Here is a 21,192-nt window from a genome sequence, read left to right on the forward strand (position 1 = left end):
TAAGCGACCTTGATTTTACATGATTTTGCTGTTTTAAAAAAAAACCTAACCGGTTTCATTTAATTCCGCATGTTATTAAAAAAGAGGGAAAAGTCAAAGAGTCAAACTTATTAGGAACGTCTAGAATTTTCCAACTTGGTCCATTTTGCCTACTCTATTGGAAAAAGGAAACAAATATGTATATTATTATATGTCACATAAATTCTTTTCCAACGAAACTTCAATAATTTACCATATGGACCAATTTTAATTAATTCCTGTATCAGATTTAGGTGAAACAATCTTAATAAACATTTAAACTCAAAACCAAAAAACTGTAACACATTTTTCCGTCAAAATTGACGAGAAGAACAAGCGGCTTTCTCTACTAGCCGTTAAACAGACGTTATCTTACCAAACTCCAAAGCTCTGGTTCGTACAAACCCGAACCTCATCCAATGCTTATACACGTATGTATGTATACATTTCTTTTAGATATTTTATAAAAACACGCTCCCAAAAATATTTAATAGAGTTGAATTATGTTTATCTGATTATTATTCAGACCGAACACGAAGAAACAAAAATTCAACAAAAACAAAGACAAAGTTTCGTTTTAGCTTAAAGGTTCCAGATTTCGAAAAAGCTCTCTTTTTTTTTCTCCTTCGTGTTACACAACCATTTCTAGGTAATGTTTTGATTTCGAAAGAGCTCTCTTTATAATGATTTTCATTTGTGATTCTGGAAATCAAATCGTTCTATTGAAATTGGGGATTTTTTTTCGATTAGGGTTTGTTTGGTTCCTGTTAAATTATCAAACGTTCCTGCATTTAATTGATTTTTGGTCTTCTAATATTTTGGAGCTTCTTCTTGTTGTTACAGATATCATTTTGGTGATTAAGTTATTTAAGAAATGGCTGATCATTTGAGTTTATGTACCGATCGTCTCATAACATCTGAGAGCTTGGACTCAGAGAAAGATTCAGATTCTTCAGGAGAAAGTTCTTACCGGCCTCAAGGCACAGACTTGGCTTCTTCATCTGTGAATGAAACTGAGGTTCCTAGAGAGTACTACGCGGTTGCGGATGAGGAAGAACCTCTTCTCCAATCTGTTGAGTGTCGTATTTGCCAAGAGGAAGATAGTACTAAGAACCTTGAAGCTCCTTGTGCTTGTAATGGTAGTTTAAAGGTAAACACGTTGGATCTCATTGTTCTTTGTTTTTTATTGGTTAGAGAAAATTTTCTTATTGAGTTTTGATTTATGCAGTATGCTCACCGCAAGTGTGTTCAGCGTTGGTGTAATGAGAAAGGCGACATAACCTGTGAAATATGTCACCAGGTTAATCATCACTCTGCTGCTAAATGTTGTATCTTATCTAACTGCTATTGACACTAAAGAGAATACCAATTACAACTAAAATGCTCTCTTTTTTTTTAACAGCCTTATCAACATGGATACACTGCACCTCCGCCTCCTCCTCCTGATGAAACTATAATTCACATCGGGTAAATTTGCTTAAACATAGAGAGTTATGACTTGTTGAATTGTTGTACAAGTGGATTATCTGTAACCAGTTATAACAAAATTAATAATACCTTGTGAAGAACTTATCAAGTTAACAAAGTAGTGAGTGACCTGTGTTGTGTGCAGTGACGATTGGGAGAACGGAGTTCCGTTGGACTTGACCGACCCGCGCATTCTGGCAATGGCGGCTGCAGAACGTCATTTCTTGGAAGCAGACTATGATGAATATTCTGAGAATAACTCAAGCGGAGCTGCCTTTTGTCGCTCTGCTGCTCTCATCGTAAGCTCTCAGTTGAGAAGATGTTTTCTTACCATGATTTAATACTAAATGCCTGCACTCTAACTTCTGTAATGGCAGCTAATGGCACTTTTACTGTTACGAGATGCGCTAAATCTCACAACGAACCCAGACGACGAGGACGATCCAACTGCCTTCTTCTCTGTATGTTCATCTTTACTTACTTTCACTACTTCTTTATACCGTCACTGACTACACTTGTTTGTTTCAATAGCTATTCCTTCTTCGTGCTGCTGGTTTTCTCCTCCCATGTTACATCATGGCATGGGCCATCGGTATACTACAACGTCGAAGACAAAGACAGGTGTGTACACGGAAAAAACTCTCTGTATCAAACTCTGTTATATTGTAAGATACTCAATCTAACAGATGAGACAATGTACTGCTTTTGTTTGTAATCAGGAAGCAGCGGCTCTAGCTGCCGCAGAAGTTACTTTCATGATACACGGTGGTGGGCCTCAACGCAGAGGACTGCACTTTGCTGTAGCACCGCAGCCGCCGATATCCAATGTCCCAACACCAGTTTGATCCTTACCGGCAATGATTCTCCGTTAAGGCTATTAGATAAAACCTTGAACTTGGTTATAAGAACTCTACCTACTTATGCTTCTTCAAATGTTATTATCTTCCTCTTATGTTTGTGTTATCTGAATCTGTTAAATGTCTACTTCGGCTCTCAAATGTTTTACAAAGAGCTCTCACGGTATACTATGTACAGTCTTATTATTATCATATGATTATATAAGTATTATATTTTTATTTACCTTTTATAAATTTATTTGGTCAACCAAACATAAATAAATGTCCAATGCAATATTGGAGGGTCAATTACAAGTCTTGTCGTTTTTTTCTTCACAATGACTCTTTATGAACTCCATAACCGTTAAAACCAATTGACTTTGATAATTGGTATAACAATGATCAGCTCCTTCCACAATCTGTAGCTCGTGGTTCGGTATTATCTTTGCAAACTCCTTTGCATCTTCCACTGGTACTGTCTCGTCACCCGATCCATGGACCGTCAAGACCCTACCATTACATCAATCCGGGCTTGTTTATAATGTATCTCAAACAAACGATATGAGTTGGTGAACTTATTGAATCTCACCTGCATTCTTTGTCAATCTTGAGGCAAGCTTCATGCATATCTGTGTTTAACCGGTCCATCAAACTCTCCTCGGTAACACGGTAACCAGAATCTCCTGTAACAAACCAGTACATTGATAGTAACACTAAAGTTCTGATAACGGTGCATGAAAAGCGAAGAGCGATAACAATACCATCTTTAACATCGATGTATCCTTGTTGCTTAATTCTTTCCAAAAAATCTTCACCAAGACGTTCTCCTATGCCTTTCTTCAGATCATAACGTCCCGAGAGATTGATCACATTGGGGATATCGTGATACTTGGAGGCATAGAGGAGGACCACATCACCTCCTATGCAATGTCAAAGTATAAGTTGAGTTTCTTGCAATGTAAGATTCACCCCTTTTGAAAATCCGTTGCTCGAAGCAGAAAGATCGGTACTACTTACCTTTACTGTGACCGAGAATTATAGTAACAACACGGTTCAAGTTAGAGAAGTATTGGATAACAGAATGTAGATCATCAGCTTCGTAATTGTAGTTACCATAATAGAAACTGCCTTCACTCTCTCTGAAAGAATGAAAGCACCACAACCCCAGAGTCAAAACAAAGACCAACTTATTCAAGATAATGCAAGAAAGAAAAACATACCCATTCCCGGAGAAATCAAAACGGAAAGCACTAATCCCTTCTCTCTCTATAGCAACAGCCACATTTTTCATAATTTCGAAGTTCTGGATACATTCATAGGCCAAAGACAAAACAAAGTTAATGCATGCAATAACTCCTACCAACATCTGCAACCCTACTATGTCATGAGGACTCCACTTTCTTTGTGTACAAAATAAATATTCCCAAACAACGAAGAAGCAGAGCTACTAATGGGAAAACATTATAATCACTATAAAAAAAGTGAACTAAAATTATGCACAAATCTTTGGTAAGATGTTGGATTGAGAAATGGACATTCAAGTAAGTGAGAAAAAAGCAGAACCGAAACTAACCTTGTTTGATCGAAAGCCATGACACAAGACTACAATTTCTGTAGAACCAGTTTCATGAAGCAGACCCACCAGGTTCTCATTGTGGCTGTTCAGAATCACAATCTTCTGTTGTGTACTTCCCTGCGATGAATCCATTCTCAACTTTTTTACTTTGTTTGTTGCAGGAAATTTGGGTCTCCTTAATGGTAAGGCGTGCGTTGAGAAAGATAATGTGGGACAACCACATGATCTCTCATTGATCATATTTTGGAATTTATATATATATATATATGATTTCTATTTAATTTTCTTTGTCACTCATTATTTTTTCTCTCTTTTTTCTAGTGTTTAAAAAAACTTAGTTTTTACCAATCAAACCTACCATCTAGTAAATGTAAATGAATAATTGGTCAATTTCTACATCATCTCCTGACTCCTGTTACATGTTTATAAATAAAATAGTTCATTTGCTAGTTGCTACAAAAGTGCCAAAATATTTCATCCTGTAGCCACCGCTTGATGTCTGAAGAAAAGTCATAAAGATTCGTAAAATGTCTTTGTTTTTTTGTTCCTTTTTAGATAATGGGATCCCATAAAACGTGTCTTTGTTGACGACTTGACTTAAATTTTCGAAAAGTGGCAGTTTAATATCCCTATTTTTTATTTCAAGTTGCATTATCACTACAGGCATTTTAATTTGCAATTGCTTCGCCTCTTATATGTTCATTTTCCTGCAAAACATGAGAAGCATCAAAAGCTTTTTAACCACCATTTGTTTTTTTGGAAAGCATGAGACTGTTTCTTTTACTTGCTTTCAATGCTCTCATGCTACTTGAAACACATGGTTTTACCGATGAAACTGATAGGCAAGCTTTGCTTCAGTTCAAGTCTCAAGTTTCTGAAGACAAAAGAGTTGTCTTGTCCTCATGGAACCACTCATTCCCACTCTGCAATTGGAAGGGCGTTACATGTGGCCGTAAAAACAAAAGAGTTACTCATCTGGAACTCGGAAGATTGCAACTAGGCGGAGTGATATCACCATCCATTGGTAATCTATCGTTTCTTGTATCACTTGATCTCTATGAAAACTTTTTTGGTGGTACTATTCCTCAAGAGGTGGGACAGTTGTCTAGACTCGAATACTTGGATATGGGCATAAATTATCTTAGGGGACCGATTCCATTAGGTCTATACAATTGCTCTAGATTGTTGAACCTTCGTTTAGATTCAAATCGTCTTGGGGGAAGTGTTCCTTCAGAGCTAGGATCATTGACGAACCTTGTTCAGTTAAATCTTTATGGAAACAATATGAGAGGAAAGCTCCCTACATCACTAGGAAACTTGACGTTACTAGAACAACTTGCATTGTCGCATAACAATCTGGAAGGAGAAATTCCGAGTGATGTAGCTCAACTGACTCAAATATGGAGTCTTCAATTAGTAGCCAACAATTTCTCCGGTGTTTTTCCTCCCGCTCTCTACAACTTGTCCTCACTTAAGCTTCTAGGTATCGGTTATAATCATTTCTCGGGTCGCCTTAGACCTGACTTAGGTATTCTACTACCAAATCTTCTATCGTTTAATATGGGAGGGAATTATTTCACAGGGTCCATTCCAACAACTCTTTCCAATATCTCTACTCTTGAAAGATTGGGTATGAATGAGAACAATCTGACAGGAAGTATTCCTACATTCGGAAATGTTCCAAATTTAAAATTGTTATTTCTTCATACCAATTCTTTAGGAAGTGATTCTTCTAGAGATCTTGAATTCCTCACTTCTTTGACAAACTGCACCCAACTAGAGACCTTAGGGATTGGCAGAAATAGGCTTGGGGGTGACTTGCCTATATCTATTGCGAACCTATCCGCAAAACTCGTAACTCTAGACCTTGGAGGAACCCTCATTTCCGGAAGCATTCCTTATGACATTGGAAATCTCATAAACCTACAAAAGCTTATTTTAGATCAAAATATGTTGAGTGGACCACTCCCAACCTCTCTTGGAAAGCTTTTGAATTTGAGGTATTTAAGTCTATTTTCAAATAGATTATCAGGAGGTATACCAGCTTTTATAGGCAACATGACTATGTTAGAAACACTTGATTTGTCCAACAATGGTTTTGAAGGTATTGTTCCTACAAGTCTTGGCAACTGTAGTCACCTACTAGAATTGTGGATTGGGGATAATAAGTTGAATGGGACTATACCTCTGGAAATTATGAAAATTCAGCAGCTTCTTCGCCTAGACATGTCAGGAAATTCTTTGATCGGCTCTCTCCCGCAGGATATCGGAGCGCTACAAAATCTTGGTACACTATCACTTGGGGATAATAAATTATCAGGGAAACTTCCACAAACTTTGGGAAACTGTCTTACAATGGAAAGTCTTTTTTTGGAAGGAAATTTGTTTTATGGAGATATTCCAGATTTAAAAGGGTTGGTGGGTGTTAAAGAAGTTGATTTGTCTAACAATGATCTCTCTGGAAGTATACCTGAATACTTTGCAAGCTTTTCCAAGTTGGAGTATCTCAATCTATCTTTTAACAATCTTGAGGGAAAGGTGCCAGTGAAAGGAATATTTGAGAATGCTACTACAGTTTCCATAGTTGGGAACAATGATTTATGTGGAGGTATTATGGGGTTTCAACTAAAGCCATGCCTTTCGCAAGCACCATCTGTGGTGAAGAAGCATTCATCTCGTTTAAAGAAAGTTGTGATTGGAGTTAGCGTAGGCATAACTTTGCTTTTGTTGTTGTTCATGGCTTCAGTTACTTTGATTTGGTTGAGAAAGAGAAAGAAGAACAAAGAAACCAATAATCCAACTCCTTCTACTTTGGAAGTCTTGCATGAGAAGATAAGTTATGGAGATCTTCGTAATGCGACGAATGGCTTCTCTTCGAGCAATATGGTCGGGTCTGGCAGTTTTGGTACCGTATATAAGGCATTGCTCCTGACGGAGAAAAAGGTTGTTGCAGTGAAAGTTTTAAACATGCAGAGACGTGGAGCGATGAAGAGCTTTATGGCAGAATGTGAATCCTTGAAGGACATAAGACATCGTAATCTTGTGAAACTATTGACAGCTTGTTCGAGTATTGATTTTCAAGGAAATGAATTTAGAGCTCTCATCTATGAGTTCATGCCTAATGGAAGTTTAGATATGTGGCTGCACCCAGAGGAAGTGGAAGAGATTCATAGGCCCTCAAGAACTTTGACCCTTCTTGAAAGGCTTAACATTGCCATAGACGTGGCTTCTGTTTTGGATTATCTCCATGTTCATTGTCATGAACCTATAGCTCATTGCGATCTTAAGCCAAGCAACGTCCTTCTAGACGATGATCTAACCGCCCATGTTAGTGACTTTGGTCTAGCTCGTCTTCTCCTCAAATTCGACGAGGAGTCCTTCTTCAACCAACTAAGCTCAGCCGGTGTTAGAGGAACCATCGGCTATGCCGCACCAGGTATACTATCACACATCTGTAGCATTATATGAAGAAAATTAGTATCTATCCTTTCTTTTTATCATTACAGTCTTCTTAACATTGTTTCTATGAAATATGGTGCAGAGTATGGAGTGGGAGGACAGCCATCTATAAATGGTGATGTATATAGTTTTGGGATTCTCCTTTTAGAAATGTTCACTGGAAAAAGACCAACCAATGAGCTATTTGGAGGAAACTTTACCCTGAACAGCTACACTAAGTCGGCATTGCCGGAAAGAATATTGGACATTGTAGACGAATCAATTCTTCACATTGGTCTCAGAGTCGGTTTCCCTGTTGTTGAGTGCTTGACAATGGTTTTTGAGGTGGGCCTTAGGTGTTGTGAAGAATCTCCGATGAACCGGTTGGCAACGAGTATAGTCGTCAAGGAGTTGATCTCAATCAGAGAGAGGTTCTTTAAAGCCAGTAGAACGACTTGGCGTTGAAGTGTTTGGTTTTGTCTACAAACTTTGCAACCCAATAAAAAGGCTTATAATATCTTATTTCATAAATTGGGGTTTTGTCTAAGAATGCTTGTAGAATATTGCTAATGAAATGCTTGTGTTAATTAATAAAAATGTATGAATGTTGTGGTACCAATTTTATATGGAGACAACGTAGCTTTATAGTTGCAAATCCACATTGTTCCCAATTTTATTTGGATTCTCTTTGTTTTGGTAATGTAAAGTTCTGAACATGGAGCAATAGATCGATGTTCAACGATAAGTAAGTAAGCCTTGTCGTCTTGGTAATTGCGTTTACTAAAAGTCCCACAAGTGGGATATGGAGAAAATACATCTAATGCCGGTCAGATCATGAAATGAGATCGACGTCAACATTTCTAGCATAAAATTGACTTTTGTTGGCACAGTGATCACGACATTACGATACGTTTTAGCTTACAAAAAATCGTTAACCGGATTATAGGGTATGTTACCCATAACAAAACAAAATTGTGAGCAACTATTCGTAACACTGGTGGATATTACAAGAATAATCTTCGTTTACTGTACTTTTAATTTTTCTCTTTGAAATTTTACTATTTTGTTGCAACTAGATGTTAATTTAGGTATGCAAACCCTATTTAATTAATGGGTATGTGTAAGAGAAATTGATCCATTTAATTTCATTAAGAAAAAAAGTTAAATGGGGTTAAATAGGTTAGCCCAACTAAACATATTTATTAAATGTAGTTTTACAACTAAACATATGGGGTATCCAATTAAACCTATTTATTTTTCTTTTATATTATTTATTCTTATTGAAAATGGTAATATGTTTATACATTAAAATTAAATTAATAAATTATTCTATTTAACTTCACTTTTTGGTTTAAATATTTGTTTTTAAACTGCAAAGCTCCATTTTCCACTAAAACCGTAAACCAATGTTTTCCCGTCAAAATCGTAATACCACGTTTTCCCGTCAAAACCACAAAAAGTGTTTTCCGCAAAAATTGAAAATCATGTTTTCCCGCCAAAACCGTAAACCGACGTTTTTCTACCAAAACCGTAAAACCACGTTTTCCCGCCAAAACCGTAAAACTACGTTTCCTACCAAAATCACCAAAAATGTTTTTCTGCAAAAATCACAAAAAGTGTTTTCAACCAAAACTGAAAATCATGTTTTCCCGCCAAAATCGTATGCCGACGTTTTTCCGCCATACCGTAAAACCACGTTTTCTCCCCAAAATCACAAAAAATGTTTTCCTGCCAAAATTACAAAAAGTGTTTTCCGACAAAATTGAAAATCGTATTTTCCCGCCAAAACCGTAAACCGATGTTTTCTCACCAAAAACTGTAAACCAATATTTTCTCGCAAAAACCTTAAACCCGTATTTTCTAGCTAAATTTTTCTTTGCCAAAAGAATATTCACCCATAAAAATCTGTAAAATAATTATTGATTATATTATATAGATATAGATCTAAATGGGTTTAAATAGATTAATGATAATTTAAATAGAAAAGATAAATGAAATATAAAATTAAAAAGAGTTAAATGATTTAGAGTAAATAGGATAGATTTTAAATGGGATGGGTTAACCCCTATTAACATTTGCGACTAAACTATTTTGGCTTTGCAATAATAACAAATGAAACCTGTCGTCAGTTGGTGGATTTCTTAAACCCAAGGTGCGTGAAAATAAATATACAAGTGACATAAGTTGTAAACAGTAATGACTAGTGTCATCTTTTAACAAAGTTGATTTGTTGACTTAGACGGCAATAATACGTGTCGTATTCTGTGTGGTTGTGAGCCAATTTATTATCACCACAATACGTAATGAAAGGATTTGCAATTGCTTCGTCCCCTTTTAAATCAGTTTCCTGCAAAGTTGATAAGCACAAAAACATTCAAAATATAAAAATAAACTTTGAGAAGGATGAAACTATTTCTTTTACTTTCTTTCAGTGCTCATTTGTTACTGGGAGCAGATGGGTTTACCGATGAAACTGATAGGCAAGCATTGTTGGAGTTCAAGTCTCAAGTTTCTGAAGGCAAAAGAGATGTCTTATCCTCATGGAATAACTCATTCCCTCTATGCAACTGGAAGTGGGTTACATGTGGTCGTAAACACAAGAGAGTTACTCATTTGAACCTCGGGGGATTACAGTTGGGCGGGATAGTATCACCATCTATCGGTAATGTATCGTTTCTCATATCACTTGATCTGTCTGATAACGCTTTTGGGGGTATCATCCCTCGAGAGGTGGGAAACTTGTTTAGACTTGAACACTTGTATATGGCCTTCAATTCTCTAGAGGGAGGGATTCCAGCCACTCTATCTAACTGCTCTAGATTGTTGAACCTTGATTTATATTCAAATCCTCTTAGACAAGGTGTTCCTTCTGAACTAGGGTCATTGACGAAACTCGTTATTTTAGATCTTGGTCGAAACAACCTGAAAGGCAAGCTCCCTAGATCTCTAGGAAACTTGACCTCTTTAAAATCGCTTGGCTTCACAGATAACAATATAGAAGGAGAAGTTCCAGATGAATTAGCTAGACTGAGTCAAATGGTGGGTCTTGGGTTATCAATGAACAAATTCTTTGGCGTTTTTCCTCCCGCCATCTACAATTTGTCCGCACTTGAGGACTTATTCCTCTTTGGTAGTGGCTTCTCGGGTAGCCTAAAGCCTGATTTTGGTAATCTGCTACCAAACATTCGTGAGTTAAATCTGGGAGAAAATGATCTAGTGGGAGCCATTCCAACAACACTTTCCAATATTTCAACTCTACAAAAGTTTGGAATCAACAAAAACATGATGACAGGAGGTATATATCCGAACTTTGGAAAAGTACCGAGTTTGCAATACCTAGATCTTAGTGAGAATCCTCTAGGAAGTTACACTTTTGGAGATCTTGAATTTATTGATTCTTTGACTAATTGCACCCATTTGCAACTCTTAAGTGTTGGTTACACTAGGCTTGGGGGTGCCTTGCCTACATCCATTGCCAATATGTCCACAGAACTCATCAGTTTAAACCTTATAGGAAACCACTTTTTTGGAAGCATTCCTCAAGATATTGGGAATCTCATAGGCCTACAAAGACTTCAGTTGGGAAAAAATATGTTGACCGGACCACTCCCAACTTCTTTGGGAAAGCTTCTAAGATTGGGGTTATTAAGTCTATATTCAAATAGGATGTCAGGAGAGATTCCATCTTTTATAGGCAACCTAACTCAATTAGAAATACTATATTTGTCCAACAATAGTTTTGAGGGAATTGTTCCTCCGAGTCTCGGGAAGTGTAGTCACATGCTTGATTTACGCATTGGGTATAACAAGTTGAATGGGACTATACCGAAGGAAATTATGCAAATCCCAACCCTTGTTAACCTAAGCATGGAAGGTAACTCTTTGAGCGGCTCTCTACCAAATGATATTGGAAGTCTACAAAATCTTGTAAAACTATCACTTGAGAACAATAAGTTTTCAGGACATCTCCCACAAACCTTGGGAAATTGTCTCGCGATGGAACAACTTTTTCTACAAGGAAATTCTTTTGATGGAGCAATTCCAAATATAAGAGGGTTGATGGGTGTAAGAAGAGTTGATTTGTCAAACAATGATCTATCGGGAAGTATACCTGAATATTTTGCAAACTTCTCCAAGTTGGAATATCTCAATCTATCTATTAACAATTTTACGGGAAAGGTGCCTTCCAAAGGAAATTTTCAGAACTCTACAATAGTTTTTGTATTTGGAAACAAAAACCTATGTGGAGGCATCAAGGATCTGAAACTAAAGCCATGCCTCGCCCAAGAACCACCAGTGGAGACAAAGCATTCCTCTCATTTAAAGAAAGTTGCAATTTTAGTAAGCATAGGCATAGCTTTGCTATTGCTGTTGGTCATAGCTTCGATGGTTCTGTGTTGGTTCAGAAAAAGAAGGAAGAACCAGCAGACAAATAACCTGGTTCCTTCTAAGTTGGAGATTTTCCATGAGAAGATAAGCTATGGAGATCTACGAAATGCGACAAATGGCTTCTCTTCAAGCAATATGGTTGGGTCAGGTAGTTTTGGTACTGTGTTCAAGGCATTGCTCCCGACGGAGAGCAAGATTGTTGCAGTGAAAGTTCTAAACATGCAGAGACGTGGAGCTATGAAGAGCTTTATGGCAGAATGTGAATCCTTGAAAGACACAAGGCATCGTAATCTTGTGAAATTACTGACAGCTTGCGCTAGTACTGATTTCCAAGGAAACGAATTCAGAGCGCTTATCTATGAGTACTTGCCGAATGGAAGCGTGGATATGTGGCTGCACCCAGAGGAAGTCGAAGAGATACGTAGGCCCCCACGAACCTTGACACTTCTTGAAAGGCTTAATATTGTCATAGACGTGGCTTCTGTTTTGGACTATCTTCATGTTCACTGTCATGAGCCTATAGCTCATTGCGATCTCAAGCCAAGCAACGTCCTTCTAGAAGATGATTTGACCGCCCATGTTAGTGATTTTGGTCTGGCTCGGCTTCTACTCAAATTCGACAAGGAGTCATTCCTTAACCAACTAAGCTCAGCCGGAGTTAGAGGAACCATCGGCTATGCCGCACCAGGTAAAAATATCACACATCTGTAATGTTCTATGAAGAAACTTGGTATATATTTTATCGTTACAATCTTGTTCTGTGAATTATGGTGCAGAATATGGAATGGGAGGACAACCATCAATACATGGTGATGTGTATAGCTTTGGGGTTCTCCTTTTAGAAATGTTCACCGGGAAACGACCAACTGATGAGTTATTTGGGGGAAATTTAACACTACATAGCTACACCAAGTTAGCGTTGCCAGAAAAAGTATTCGAAATTGCAGACAAAGCGATTCTTCACATTGGTCTTAGAGTTGGTTTCCGTACTGCTGAGTGCTTGACACTGGTTTTGGAGGTGGGACTTAGGTGCTGTGAAGAATATCCTACGAACCGGTTGGCAACGAGTGAAGTCGCAAAAGAGTTGATCTCAATCAGAGAAAGGTTCTTTAAAACCAGAAGAACACCTAGACGTTGAAGTTTTTATGGTTTTGCCTACAAACTTTGCAGTCCACTCAAAAGGCCTATATAACATTGTCTTTTACAATTTGTGTTTTCTTCTTCTCTATTAAACATACTTATGCTATACGTGTTTCTAAGCTCTATTAAAACATACTAAGATGGCTTGCAGAATATTGTTAATGAATGCTTGTGTTTTTTGCAGACAATATATGTATGTTGTGTAACCAGTTTTATCATATATATCAGTGTTCCCAACTTTATTTGGATTTTCTCAGTTTTTCGTAGCTTAAAAATGAATTACAAACTTTCATGATTTAAAAGGCAAACGTAACTCAATTCTAGTTGTTCTTCACAATGACTGTCTTTATGAACTCCATAACTGTTGAAACTAATTGACTTTGGTGCTCAGTATAACCATGATTAGCTCCTTCCACAATCTCCAGCTTGTGGTTTGGTATGATCTTCGCAAACTCCTTCGCATCTTCCACAGGTATTACCTCGTCCTCCGATCCATGAACCGTCAAGACCCTGTCATTACAATCAAACACAAGTCAATCTTGTGAACTCAATATGAGTTAGAGAACTCAGCGAGTCTCACCTGCACTCTTTGTCAATCTTGAGGCAAGCTTCATGAATATCAGTGCTTAACCTGTCCATTAAGCTCTTCTCAGTAACACGATACCCCGATTTTCCTGCAAAAGACCAACACATTGATAGAAACACTAGAGTCCTAATCAAAGACATCGCAGGAAAACCAAAAAGAGATAACAATACCATCTCCAACATCGATGAATCCTTGTTGCTTAATTCTTTCCAAAAAATCTTCTCCAAGACGCTCTCTTATACCCTTTTTAAGATCATAACGTCCCGAGAGATTGATTACATTGCGGACATCATGATACTTGGAGGCGTAGAGGAGGACAACATCACCTCCCTTACTGTGACCGAGGATTATAGGAACCACACGGTTCTTGTTAGAGAAGTATTGGACAACAGAATGTAAATCATCAGCTTCATGGTTATAGTTACCATAATAGAAACTGCCTTCACTCTCTCTGCAACAATGAAAGCACCACAACACCAAAATCAACACAAAATCCAGCTTATTCAGATCAATGAGAATAAAAGCAACTAGCAAGAGAAACTAACCCATTCCCGGAGAAATCAAAACGAAAAGCGCTGATCCCTTCTTTCTGTATAGCAGCAGCCACATTATTCATTATTTGGTTACTCTGCATAGTTTCACAGGCCAAAGACAAAGTTAATTCATATGTAACCAAGTCTCAGATCTTAGTCACCACAAGAGCAGAGAAAACAGAGAACTACAAATAAATAAAAAGGTTGCAGATTTACGTTGGTGAGTCACTGATTACAATTCAAGATTCATATTTTGATTAAGGGTAAATCAAGATCAACAGAAACAGCAATCACACACTAACCTTGTTTGATCGAAAGCCATGGCACAAGACTACGATGTCTGTAGAACCAGTTTCATGAAGCAGACCAACCAGCTTCTCGTTGTGTCTGTTTGGAATCACAATCCTCTGTTCTTGGATTCCCTTAGACGGATCCATTCTCAAATTCTTTGCTTTGTTACAAGAGATTTGGTTGTTCTTGATGGGAAAGCGAACGTTGAAGAAGGATGATGTGGGAAAAGGGGACGTTTTGTAATAAGGAGAATCTTGAGGGACAAAATTGAAGTTGTGCAAAAGAGTTCTCATTGTTTCATATCACATGAACTGTTGACTGAAGATGATGAGAGTTTAGTTTATTATTTTTTAGTGAGAAAAGGAAAATGACTTGAAATTTTAATTTTTTTTAAAAACTCTTTATTTGTAAGAATTTTCTTAAATAATATTTGGACTACTATATAAGGCTAATAATGAAAAATTTTATTTTTTTCTCAAAAGTGTAACATTTTATTTAAAATTTATGTTGTAAAAAGTACAACAGTGAAAACTTCCACTTACAAGGCTTGACAGACTAAAAGTTTAACCAACAATTCAGTTTATAAGCTGTGACCCAACTTAAATAGCCCAATCCAGAAAGCTAATTCTTTGAGGAAGTTTAACTCTTTGTCGACAAAATACGAAAAGTTGTGTTTTGAGCTTTATAAATAATAATTCATCATTTCATTATCGGCTTGGATTTAAATCATCAATTTAATTTATAGAGGTGAAATCAAAATAAAGGAAATCACTGTGATTTAACTTTAGTTTTGATTGAAACTATTATGTAATATACTTCTCAAATCTCTCTGTGTATCTTCCTTCAGGTGAAAAACGAAAGAGATATTGGACGTAGAAAATATCAAAAGTGTGCACATCCTAAGGTAAACGAATTCCATAAAAACCTATTAACTTGTTTTGATCTTGGATTGCTAAAGTCTTGAGCTTCTATTGCTCTGTTTTTTAGCCATTAGGCCTTGTCTCATTTTCCCTTTTGATCACATATTCGTGTTTCTTCTTCTTTACTATACTTTCTTGTAGACTTGTAGTGCGATTCAGTTTCAGTTCCATAAGAGGAAAAAAAATCAGTGGAAAACAAACAAAAATAATAATACTAGTAGACATTTGATCATTGCTTAAAGTAAGTAACATATGTTTATCAGCAGCTTAACAAAACTAGTAGTAGAGGCATGTACATGGTTTTTGTGGTTAATTTAGGTTTTTAGGGTTACAGTTTTTTCAGGTTTTGGAAAAATAGGGTCCAATAAAATTGGTTTCATGAAAAATATTGGTTTGGTTCGGATTCGGTTTTAAATCAAATGTATAACAAAAAATAATTTAACTTGTTTCAAATCATATTATGTTTAAAATATTTTCACTATTTTTAATTGAAATATTTGTTTGGTTTATTCTGTTCAATCTCACAAAACGTTCGTCAACTATCAAAACAAACTTTTTAAACCATTGAAAAATAGATCAGAACAGTCAAATAAATTCCATAAATTCCATTTTCAGCCAATTAATTTACTAAGCCCGAAATTTATTAGAGACTCAAGCAAAAAAAAAGTCAACGAGTTGGGTGTGAGACAGTGTGACATTAAAATATGTGTGATGTCTCTAAGGTAAAGCATCTCTACTTGGATCATGCTCGTTGTGCTCAACACAGGCATAAGTCAAACAAACACTCACATTTTCTTCTGCATTAAATTCACTACTTTTTTCTTCTTTTTTTGCCTCTCCTGTTAATTAGCAGCTTTATTTTATTAGTTTTACATAATTCTATGAATCACTAGATTTTGCCTCCTATAATCGGATACAAAACTAGATTTTGCTCTTTAATTTTCTTTTAGTAACAACTCATTTTTTGTTTGTTTAATGAAATATCTCACCAGTAAAAGAACCTATATCTTTATTATAGAACTTCATTATTTAGTACATTAAACAGTTTAAAGTAATCTTAATCTATATAATGAATGAGGAGAAAAGTTTGTTCTACCTACTGATTGAAGTTTATGGAAACATAAAATCTGAAACCTAACCATATCAATACTAATTAAGTGACATGAATTTGTATAACCAAATGAGTCACACGATTAAAAAGACGTTACATTAATAAAGATGATGTACACTTTTGAGTTTCTACTACATAGAAGATATCATCTCCACGTCGACAAAGATTTAAGGAAAAAATAAAGAGTTACTACTAAAAAGATAGAGAAAAATGTGTTAAAACTTAAGAGTTACTACTAAAGACTAAAATCCCTAATTACTGCAATATGATCATAATAAGGATTGAAAACAAAACTAAAGAGTACTTAATTATACAAATTGTTTATAACTAAGCCTCGTGGTTCCTCAAGCAAATCGTCAAACTTTAATGCTTTCTAGAACAACACTTCCTGACCCTCTAGTGACATGTTATTGATGATCATATCGTGGCTTTGCTCATCAAAGAGCCATTTCTCGAACAAAGAAAGAGAGCCTTGTGTAATTAGACCATTAATGTCATGGTCTATTAGTTTAGGCTTCTCTTCAGCTTCATCTATGGAGTTGAAGCTGAACAAAGAATGGTCAATCCCTTCTCCGTCTCCTTCGGTTGTGCTAGGGCTCGAAGCTGCCGTGGTGATAGCCATCTCGGTGGCTGCAACCGGCAAGGGCACCGAGGTCTTTGGTGTGTCTTTCATAAAATTCTGAAGCAAACGAGCAATGTTCTCAGCACTTGAAGCATAGACCCCAGATGGGTATGGATTAGTGTTTCTCGTGGTGGTGGTGGTGGTGGTGGTAGAGGACGAAGAAGATGATGGACCATAACCAAGATCGGGAATAGAAAAATTAGTTGGGTTTTGTGGTTTGTCAATAGACAAGGCATCACAAAGAGCTTGTTTAGCCATGTTGATATCTGTCTGAAGCCTTCTCTCCCATTGACCTTTACTGGAGTTGCTGCTTTGATGTGAGGTAGTGTTTTTGTTTGATATGGAGAAGTCTTTATTATCAAGGCCATTGTTGATAGTACTATCACAAGAATCATTCATCTTCTTGAGCTTTTTCTTCAAATGAGTGTTCCAATAGTTCTTTATATCATTGTCTGTCCTTTCTGGAAGATATGATGCTATAGCTGCCCACCTTCATAATTATTTGGTCCCCAAGTTATTTAAAGTTCAAAACCTTATCTTTATGCATACCCAAAAAAATAAAAGAATTTGTATACTTTTATAGATCATGTGCATGTGAATATGTATGTATTTACCTGTTTCCCAAAAGAGCTTGAAGATGGAGAATCATCTTCTCTTCATGCTCGGTGAAATTTCCACGCTTGATCCCAGGTCGAAGATAATTAGTCCACCTCAATCTACAGCTTTTGCTACATCTCCTCAAACCTAAATCACCACAACAACAACAAGATAATTTCATTAAAAGAGTAATTAATTTGTGATATATGGACAAAAAAGCTGGTGCCATAAATCGGATATTATTACAATTTTTCCTTTTCATTAAATGATCATACCAACCAAGTGGAAGCCAGAACAAAACAATCACAAACCCAAGAAAAAAACAAAAAACATTAAAGGGTACTTCTGAAGAGTATAGGGGTTAACAATTGAAATTAAAATATTACTATTGTTCATTAAAAAAACATAATATTAAGATAGAAGAAGATACCTGTGTGAGTAGGCACAGATCTCCAGTTTCCAGGACCATGTTCTTGGATGTAAGAAACCAAGATGATATCTTCCTCTGGTGTCCATGGTCCTTTCTTCACTCCAATCTTGTCACAGCATGGTGGTCTTCCCATCTCTATCTTCTCTATGTAAATATCACTTTGTGATTAGGGGAAGAATGGAACGGTTTGTGGTATGAGCAGAGAGAAGGACTTTGATGATGATCAGATATATATATTGGTGAAGAACGGTTTGTGGTTTTTTGTGGCTTGAGAGCTTAGGAAATTGTAGGGTTAAAGAGTACTTAAGACAAAGAGGTACAAGTGGTGGTTGGTTTTGTCTGAAGATGTGGAGAGAGAGCTTGTGTATATTTATACAGCCAAAGAGAGAGAGAGAGAGAGAGAGAGAGAGAGAGAGAGAGAGAGAGAGAGAGAGAGAGAGAGAGAGAGAGAGAGAGAGAGGTTTAAGCTGAAGAGTGAATTAGTAGCAATAATAATAGAGTTAAAAGTAACAATAATGAAGAGTGGGGTTTTGCTATCAAAGAGTCAACATGGACAGCCAAATGCATTTACTCTCTTGCTCTCCAAAGTCAGCCTCCTCTCTCTCTCTCTCCACCATTACTCCATGCTTTCTCTCTCTAAAATTAGCCTACTATTTTCTCTTTGTAATTAGTCATTTCATATTATCGCAAATAAACCCTTAATTTTGTCTCCACACGAGAACATATGTGCATGTATCATTTTATTAGGTGTTCATCAATTTGATTGGGTTTAGACTTCAAAGACTTTGATTGCATTTATGCATGGGTCCACAATGAGAGTGAAATGAGTATATAACTTCTATTTATGTAATTAAACCTTCTAATTATACATTTGGAAAAGCATACATGAATTAAACAATAAAAGGATTTTCATAATATGAATTTGTAAATTTGGATTTTCCACTTGCATGCATATATGTGGCATGATTTTACAATGTCCTTCCTGCGTTATTGAGAACCAACCGGAATTTAAACTAATTATCTGTCTCTCTAAAAATATTGATATTTTGTGAGTTATGTTGTGATCAAATTGGTATACATATCATATGAAAACTATTACATGATCTCAAAATATATAAAACTAGTAACCACTTAATAAGTCGACTTAGCATATATCAAAATTGAGTGAACTTAACTAAAATCAAACCAAATATTTTGGTTTCAATCCCGTCAAATTCTCATGAACAATCAAATATAGACATCAACAAAACACAGAATAAGTAGCAAAATTTATTATTTAAAAGAAGAAAAAAAAGAAGTTAAATTTGAATTGATGCGAATTTAGTCGAACATGTAAAAATGTTAATTAGTGGTGTCAGGTGTGACTTGTGAGCTTTTGTAGGTAATTGAATTGAACGGTTGATAAAAGATAATCGAAACACATATCCCCACATTCCCAATAAGGAAAATGTCCACACATATAGATCTTTTGGTGATGTTGGACTTGTTGGTATATTTAGATCGATAAACTTTTTTTTTGTAAAACAATAATGATTGTAATCTCATACACTAAGAATTGGTTTAAAAATCAGTTTAAGGATTTCAAAAACTTTACAAGAAACGAGAGGAATGTTGCAAAGCGCGTCGTCGTTGTGTATTGAGCTTTTAAATTGGATAGGAAATAATATTATACGTATCTAAATAATTAACATAAATATTATATAATACAATATGAAAAAATCGTCTGAAGATACTACGTACAATAGATACAAATTCAACGGACCGTAGAGACTTCATTGAACAAAATAGGTTGAAACCCCATACGCCACGTCTTTTTGTATTACGTAACCCATGTCCCGAGGATGATGGTATTAATAATTTTGACTAAAATCGTCACATAGACACCTCTAACTAGTTATATTTATTTGTTGTTAAAGTATAACTAGTTATATTGTAATACTGAATATCAGAAATTGAATTGTATATTTCGAAATTATTTTACGTTGTTGGTATCGTTTATAATATTGATTAGAATTCAACAGAAAACTTCTTGTCTGGTTCTTAAGGTTAAGATTATGCTTTTAATTTTACCGAGGCTGAGTATCATGCTATGCGTCGATTTCTTTTTATATAAGAATTAAGGTATTTGAAGATAAGAAAATATTTTCAACATTTTAGGTCTACATTTCAATTATTGTAGACCTAAGTACATTTTTTATAAAATAATGATATTCTTAGCAAAAAGAAAAAAAAAATTGTATTAATATAGTATATATGCTTCGATATAAGCAATTGAGTGCACTCATTCATCAAGTGAATTGGCAACTAAAAGTTATTAGTATGCGAGTTTTAAACCAACGTTTCGTTTAGTTACAAGATTAGGGAAGCAATTTTACTCTCAGCCAATATATGTCCATGTTCACCCAAAATCTTTGTAGGGGTTGGTTAACCCAAAAAACTCCTTAGTAATATTCCGATGAGTAATATTGATTGCTTTGCATTTTTTAGAGGGTAAAGAAAGGCATAGAAACTAAGTCAGAACTTTTGGGTAACAACGTGAATAAACCAAGAAGAGAGAATCCTTAGCTAAAAACAAAATTGTATACATCTTTTTACAATTAATTTCCTTTTGGCGTCAGTATACAATTAACTAAACTGTGCTTATATAGACTCAAACCAAATTTTGGACAAGTATAGAAAATTCAAATTTTCTTAGCTTCATATTTGTTTTGGAATAAATTCATTTGTAAACCTTAAGATGACATTTAAACAAAAAAAAATTAAATATATAAAATCACATTTTTGTGAAATAAATAGAGTACAGTAATAGTACACGTAAGTTCAAAAATATTTACCGTAGTTTTAACTTTTAACAGTAATTACCTTAATGGCTAATGCCTAATGTACACAAATTTTCAAGATGCAAGAAAAGGAAAAAAAAAAGTCACCCATAGCTTTGATAAATTATAGCAGTAAATACTATTTACTGTCATCTATCACAAATACTATTTTGACTAAATTGTCGAGTGGTGTAATATATATAATATCTCTGAATCTTTAAGGTCTAGCTAGCTAGGGTTTCGACTTTCGTTTGTTTCTCTGGATCAAGATCTTGAAAGTTCTCCGATGTTTCCTAATAGTTTCTAGAACAGATATATTTACGAGAGTATAAGTCAACGACTATGGTCTTCTTTTGGATCTCGACGTGCTTTGGCTCGTATCTTAATTTATACACTATCCAATTAAATATTAGCTAGGT

The 21,192-nt window shown here is 35.7% G+C and overlaps 6 protein-coding genes and 1 long non-coding RNA gene across 16 annotated transcripts; 3 read left to right on the plus strand and 4 right to left on the minus strand.

Annotated features, from left to right (window-relative positions):
* Nucleotides 1-418: 418 nt before the first annotated feature.
* On the plus strand, nucleotides 419-2,592 carry AT3G47550 (RING/FYVE/PHD zinc finger superfamily protein). Of its 4 annotated transcripts, NM_114623.4 has the most exons (8): nucleotides 419-667; nucleotides 862-1,168; nucleotides 1,247-1,318; nucleotides 1,421-1,485; nucleotides 1,631-1,784; nucleotides 1,863-1,946; nucleotides 2,017-2,106; nucleotides 2,205-2,592. In NM_114623.4, exons 2-8 carry the CDS (start codon nucleotides 893-895, stop codon nucleotides 2,328-2,330), a joined length of 867 nt encoding a protein of 288 aa, NP_190339.1. In that variant the 5' UTR covers nucleotides 419-667; nucleotides 862-892; the 3' UTR covers nucleotides 2,331-2,592. The 4 variants fall into 4 exon arrangements, with proteins under 4 accessions (NP_190339.1, NP_850667.1, NP_850668.1 ...); NM_180336.3 differs by having other exon boundaries at nucleotides 468-667; nucleotides 1,863-2,106; NM_180337.2 differs by having other exon boundaries at nucleotides 510-1,168; nucleotides 2,212-2,592.
* AT3G47560 (alpha/beta-Hydrolases superfamily protein) lies at nucleotides 2,528-4,214 on the minus strand. 5 transcript variants are annotated; one of them, NM_114624.4, is made up of 6 exons: nucleotides 3,895-4,119; nucleotides 3,542-3,624; nucleotides 3,339-3,460; nucleotides 3,083-3,241; nucleotides 2,911-3,004; nucleotides 2,528-2,831 (listed from the first exon to the last, which is right to left on the minus strand). In NM_114624.4, the coding sequence occupies exons 1-6, from the start codon at nucleotides 4,027-4,029 to the stop codon at nucleotides 2,627-2,629; spliced, it is 798 nt and encodes a 265-aa protein (NP_190340.1). In that variant the 5' UTR covers nucleotides 4,030-4,119; the 3' UTR covers nucleotides 2,528-2,626. The 5 variants fall into 5 exon arrangements, with proteins under 5 accessions (NP_190340.1, NP_001325885.1, NP_001325886.1 ...); NM_001339316.1 differs by having other exon boundaries at nucleotides 2,537-2,831; nucleotides 3,895-4,214; NM_001339315.1 differs by having other exon boundaries at nucleotides 2,911-3,241.
* Nucleotides 4,215-4,558: 344 nt separating this feature from the next.
* On the plus strand, nucleotides 4,559-8,093 carry AT3G47570 (Leucine-rich repeat protein kinase family protein). The gene is made up of 2 exons (NM_114625.3): nucleotides 4,559-7,333; nucleotides 7,439-8,093. The coding sequence occupies exons 1-2, from the start codon at nucleotides 4,663-4,665 to the stop codon at nucleotides 7,798-7,800; spliced, it is 3,033 nt and encodes a 1,010-aa protein (NP_566892.1). The 5' UTR covers nucleotides 4,559-4,662; the 3' UTR covers nucleotides 7,801-8,093.
* Nucleotides 8,094-9,663: 1,570 nt separating this feature from the next.
* On the plus strand, nucleotides 9,664-13,111 carry AT3G47580 (Leucine-rich repeat protein kinase family protein). Its single transcript, NM_114626.3, has 2 exons — nucleotides 9,664-12,412; nucleotides 12,501-13,111. Exons 1-2 carry the CDS (start codon nucleotides 9,739-9,741, stop codon nucleotides 12,860-12,862), a joined length of 3,036 nt encoding a protein of 1,011 aa, NP_190342.1. The 5' UTR covers nucleotides 9,664-9,738; the 3' UTR covers nucleotides 12,863-13,111.
* AT3G07785 lies at nucleotides 9,798-11,985 on the minus strand. Its single transcript, NR_141353.1, has one exon. It is a non-coding gene; the product is annotated as an other RNA (long non-coding RNA).
* On the minus strand, nucleotides 12,811-14,632 carry AT3G47590 (alpha/beta-Hydrolases superfamily protein; the record flags this gene model as incomplete). 2 transcript variants are annotated; one of them, NM_114627.4, is made up of 5 exons in its annotated part: nucleotides 14,286-14,632; nucleotides 13,996-14,078; nucleotides 13,621-13,901; nucleotides 13,445-13,538; nucleotides 12,811-13,374 (listed from the first exon to the last, which is right to left on the minus strand). In NM_114627.4, the coding sequence occupies exons 1-5, from the start codon at nucleotides 14,565-14,567 to the stop codon at nucleotides 13,185-13,187; spliced, it is 930 nt and encodes a 309-aa protein (NP_190343.1). In that variant the 5' UTR covers nucleotides 14,568-14,632. The 2 variants fall into 2 exon arrangements, with proteins under 2 accessions (NP_190343.1, NP_001327598.1); NM_001339318.1 differs by lacking the exons at nucleotides 12,811-13,374; nucleotides 13,445-13,538 and having other exon boundaries at nucleotides 13,577-13,901; nucleotides 14,286-14,598.
* A 1,708-nt stretch (nucleotides 14,633-16,340) lies between these two features.
* Nucleotides 16,341-18,359, minus strand: MYB94 (myb domain protein 94). 2 transcript variants are annotated; one of them, NM_114628.4, is made up of 3 exons: nucleotides 17,955-18,359; nucleotides 17,542-17,671; nucleotides 16,341-17,417 (listed from the first exon to the last, which is right to left on the minus strand). In NM_114628.4, the coding sequence occupies exons 1-3, from the start codon at nucleotides 18,085-18,087 to the stop codon at nucleotides 16,679-16,681; spliced, it is 1,002 nt and encodes a 333-aa protein (NP_190344.1). In that variant the 5' UTR covers nucleotides 18,088-18,359; the 3' UTR covers nucleotides 16,341-16,678. The 2 variants fall into 2 exon arrangements, with proteins under 2 accessions (NP_190344.1, NP_001325642.1); NM_001339319.1 differs by having other exon boundaries at nucleotides 16,390-17,417; nucleotides 17,542-18,335.
* Nucleotides 18,360-21,192: the final 2,833 nt, after the last annotated feature.

The sequence above is a fragment of the Arabidopsis thaliana genome, chromosome 3 (genome assembly GCF_000001735.4).
Source record: "Arabidopsis thaliana chromosome 3, partial sequence".
Taxonomy (NCBI): Eukaryota; Viridiplantae; Streptophyta; class Magnoliopsida; order Brassicales; family Brassicaceae; genus Arabidopsis; species Arabidopsis thaliana.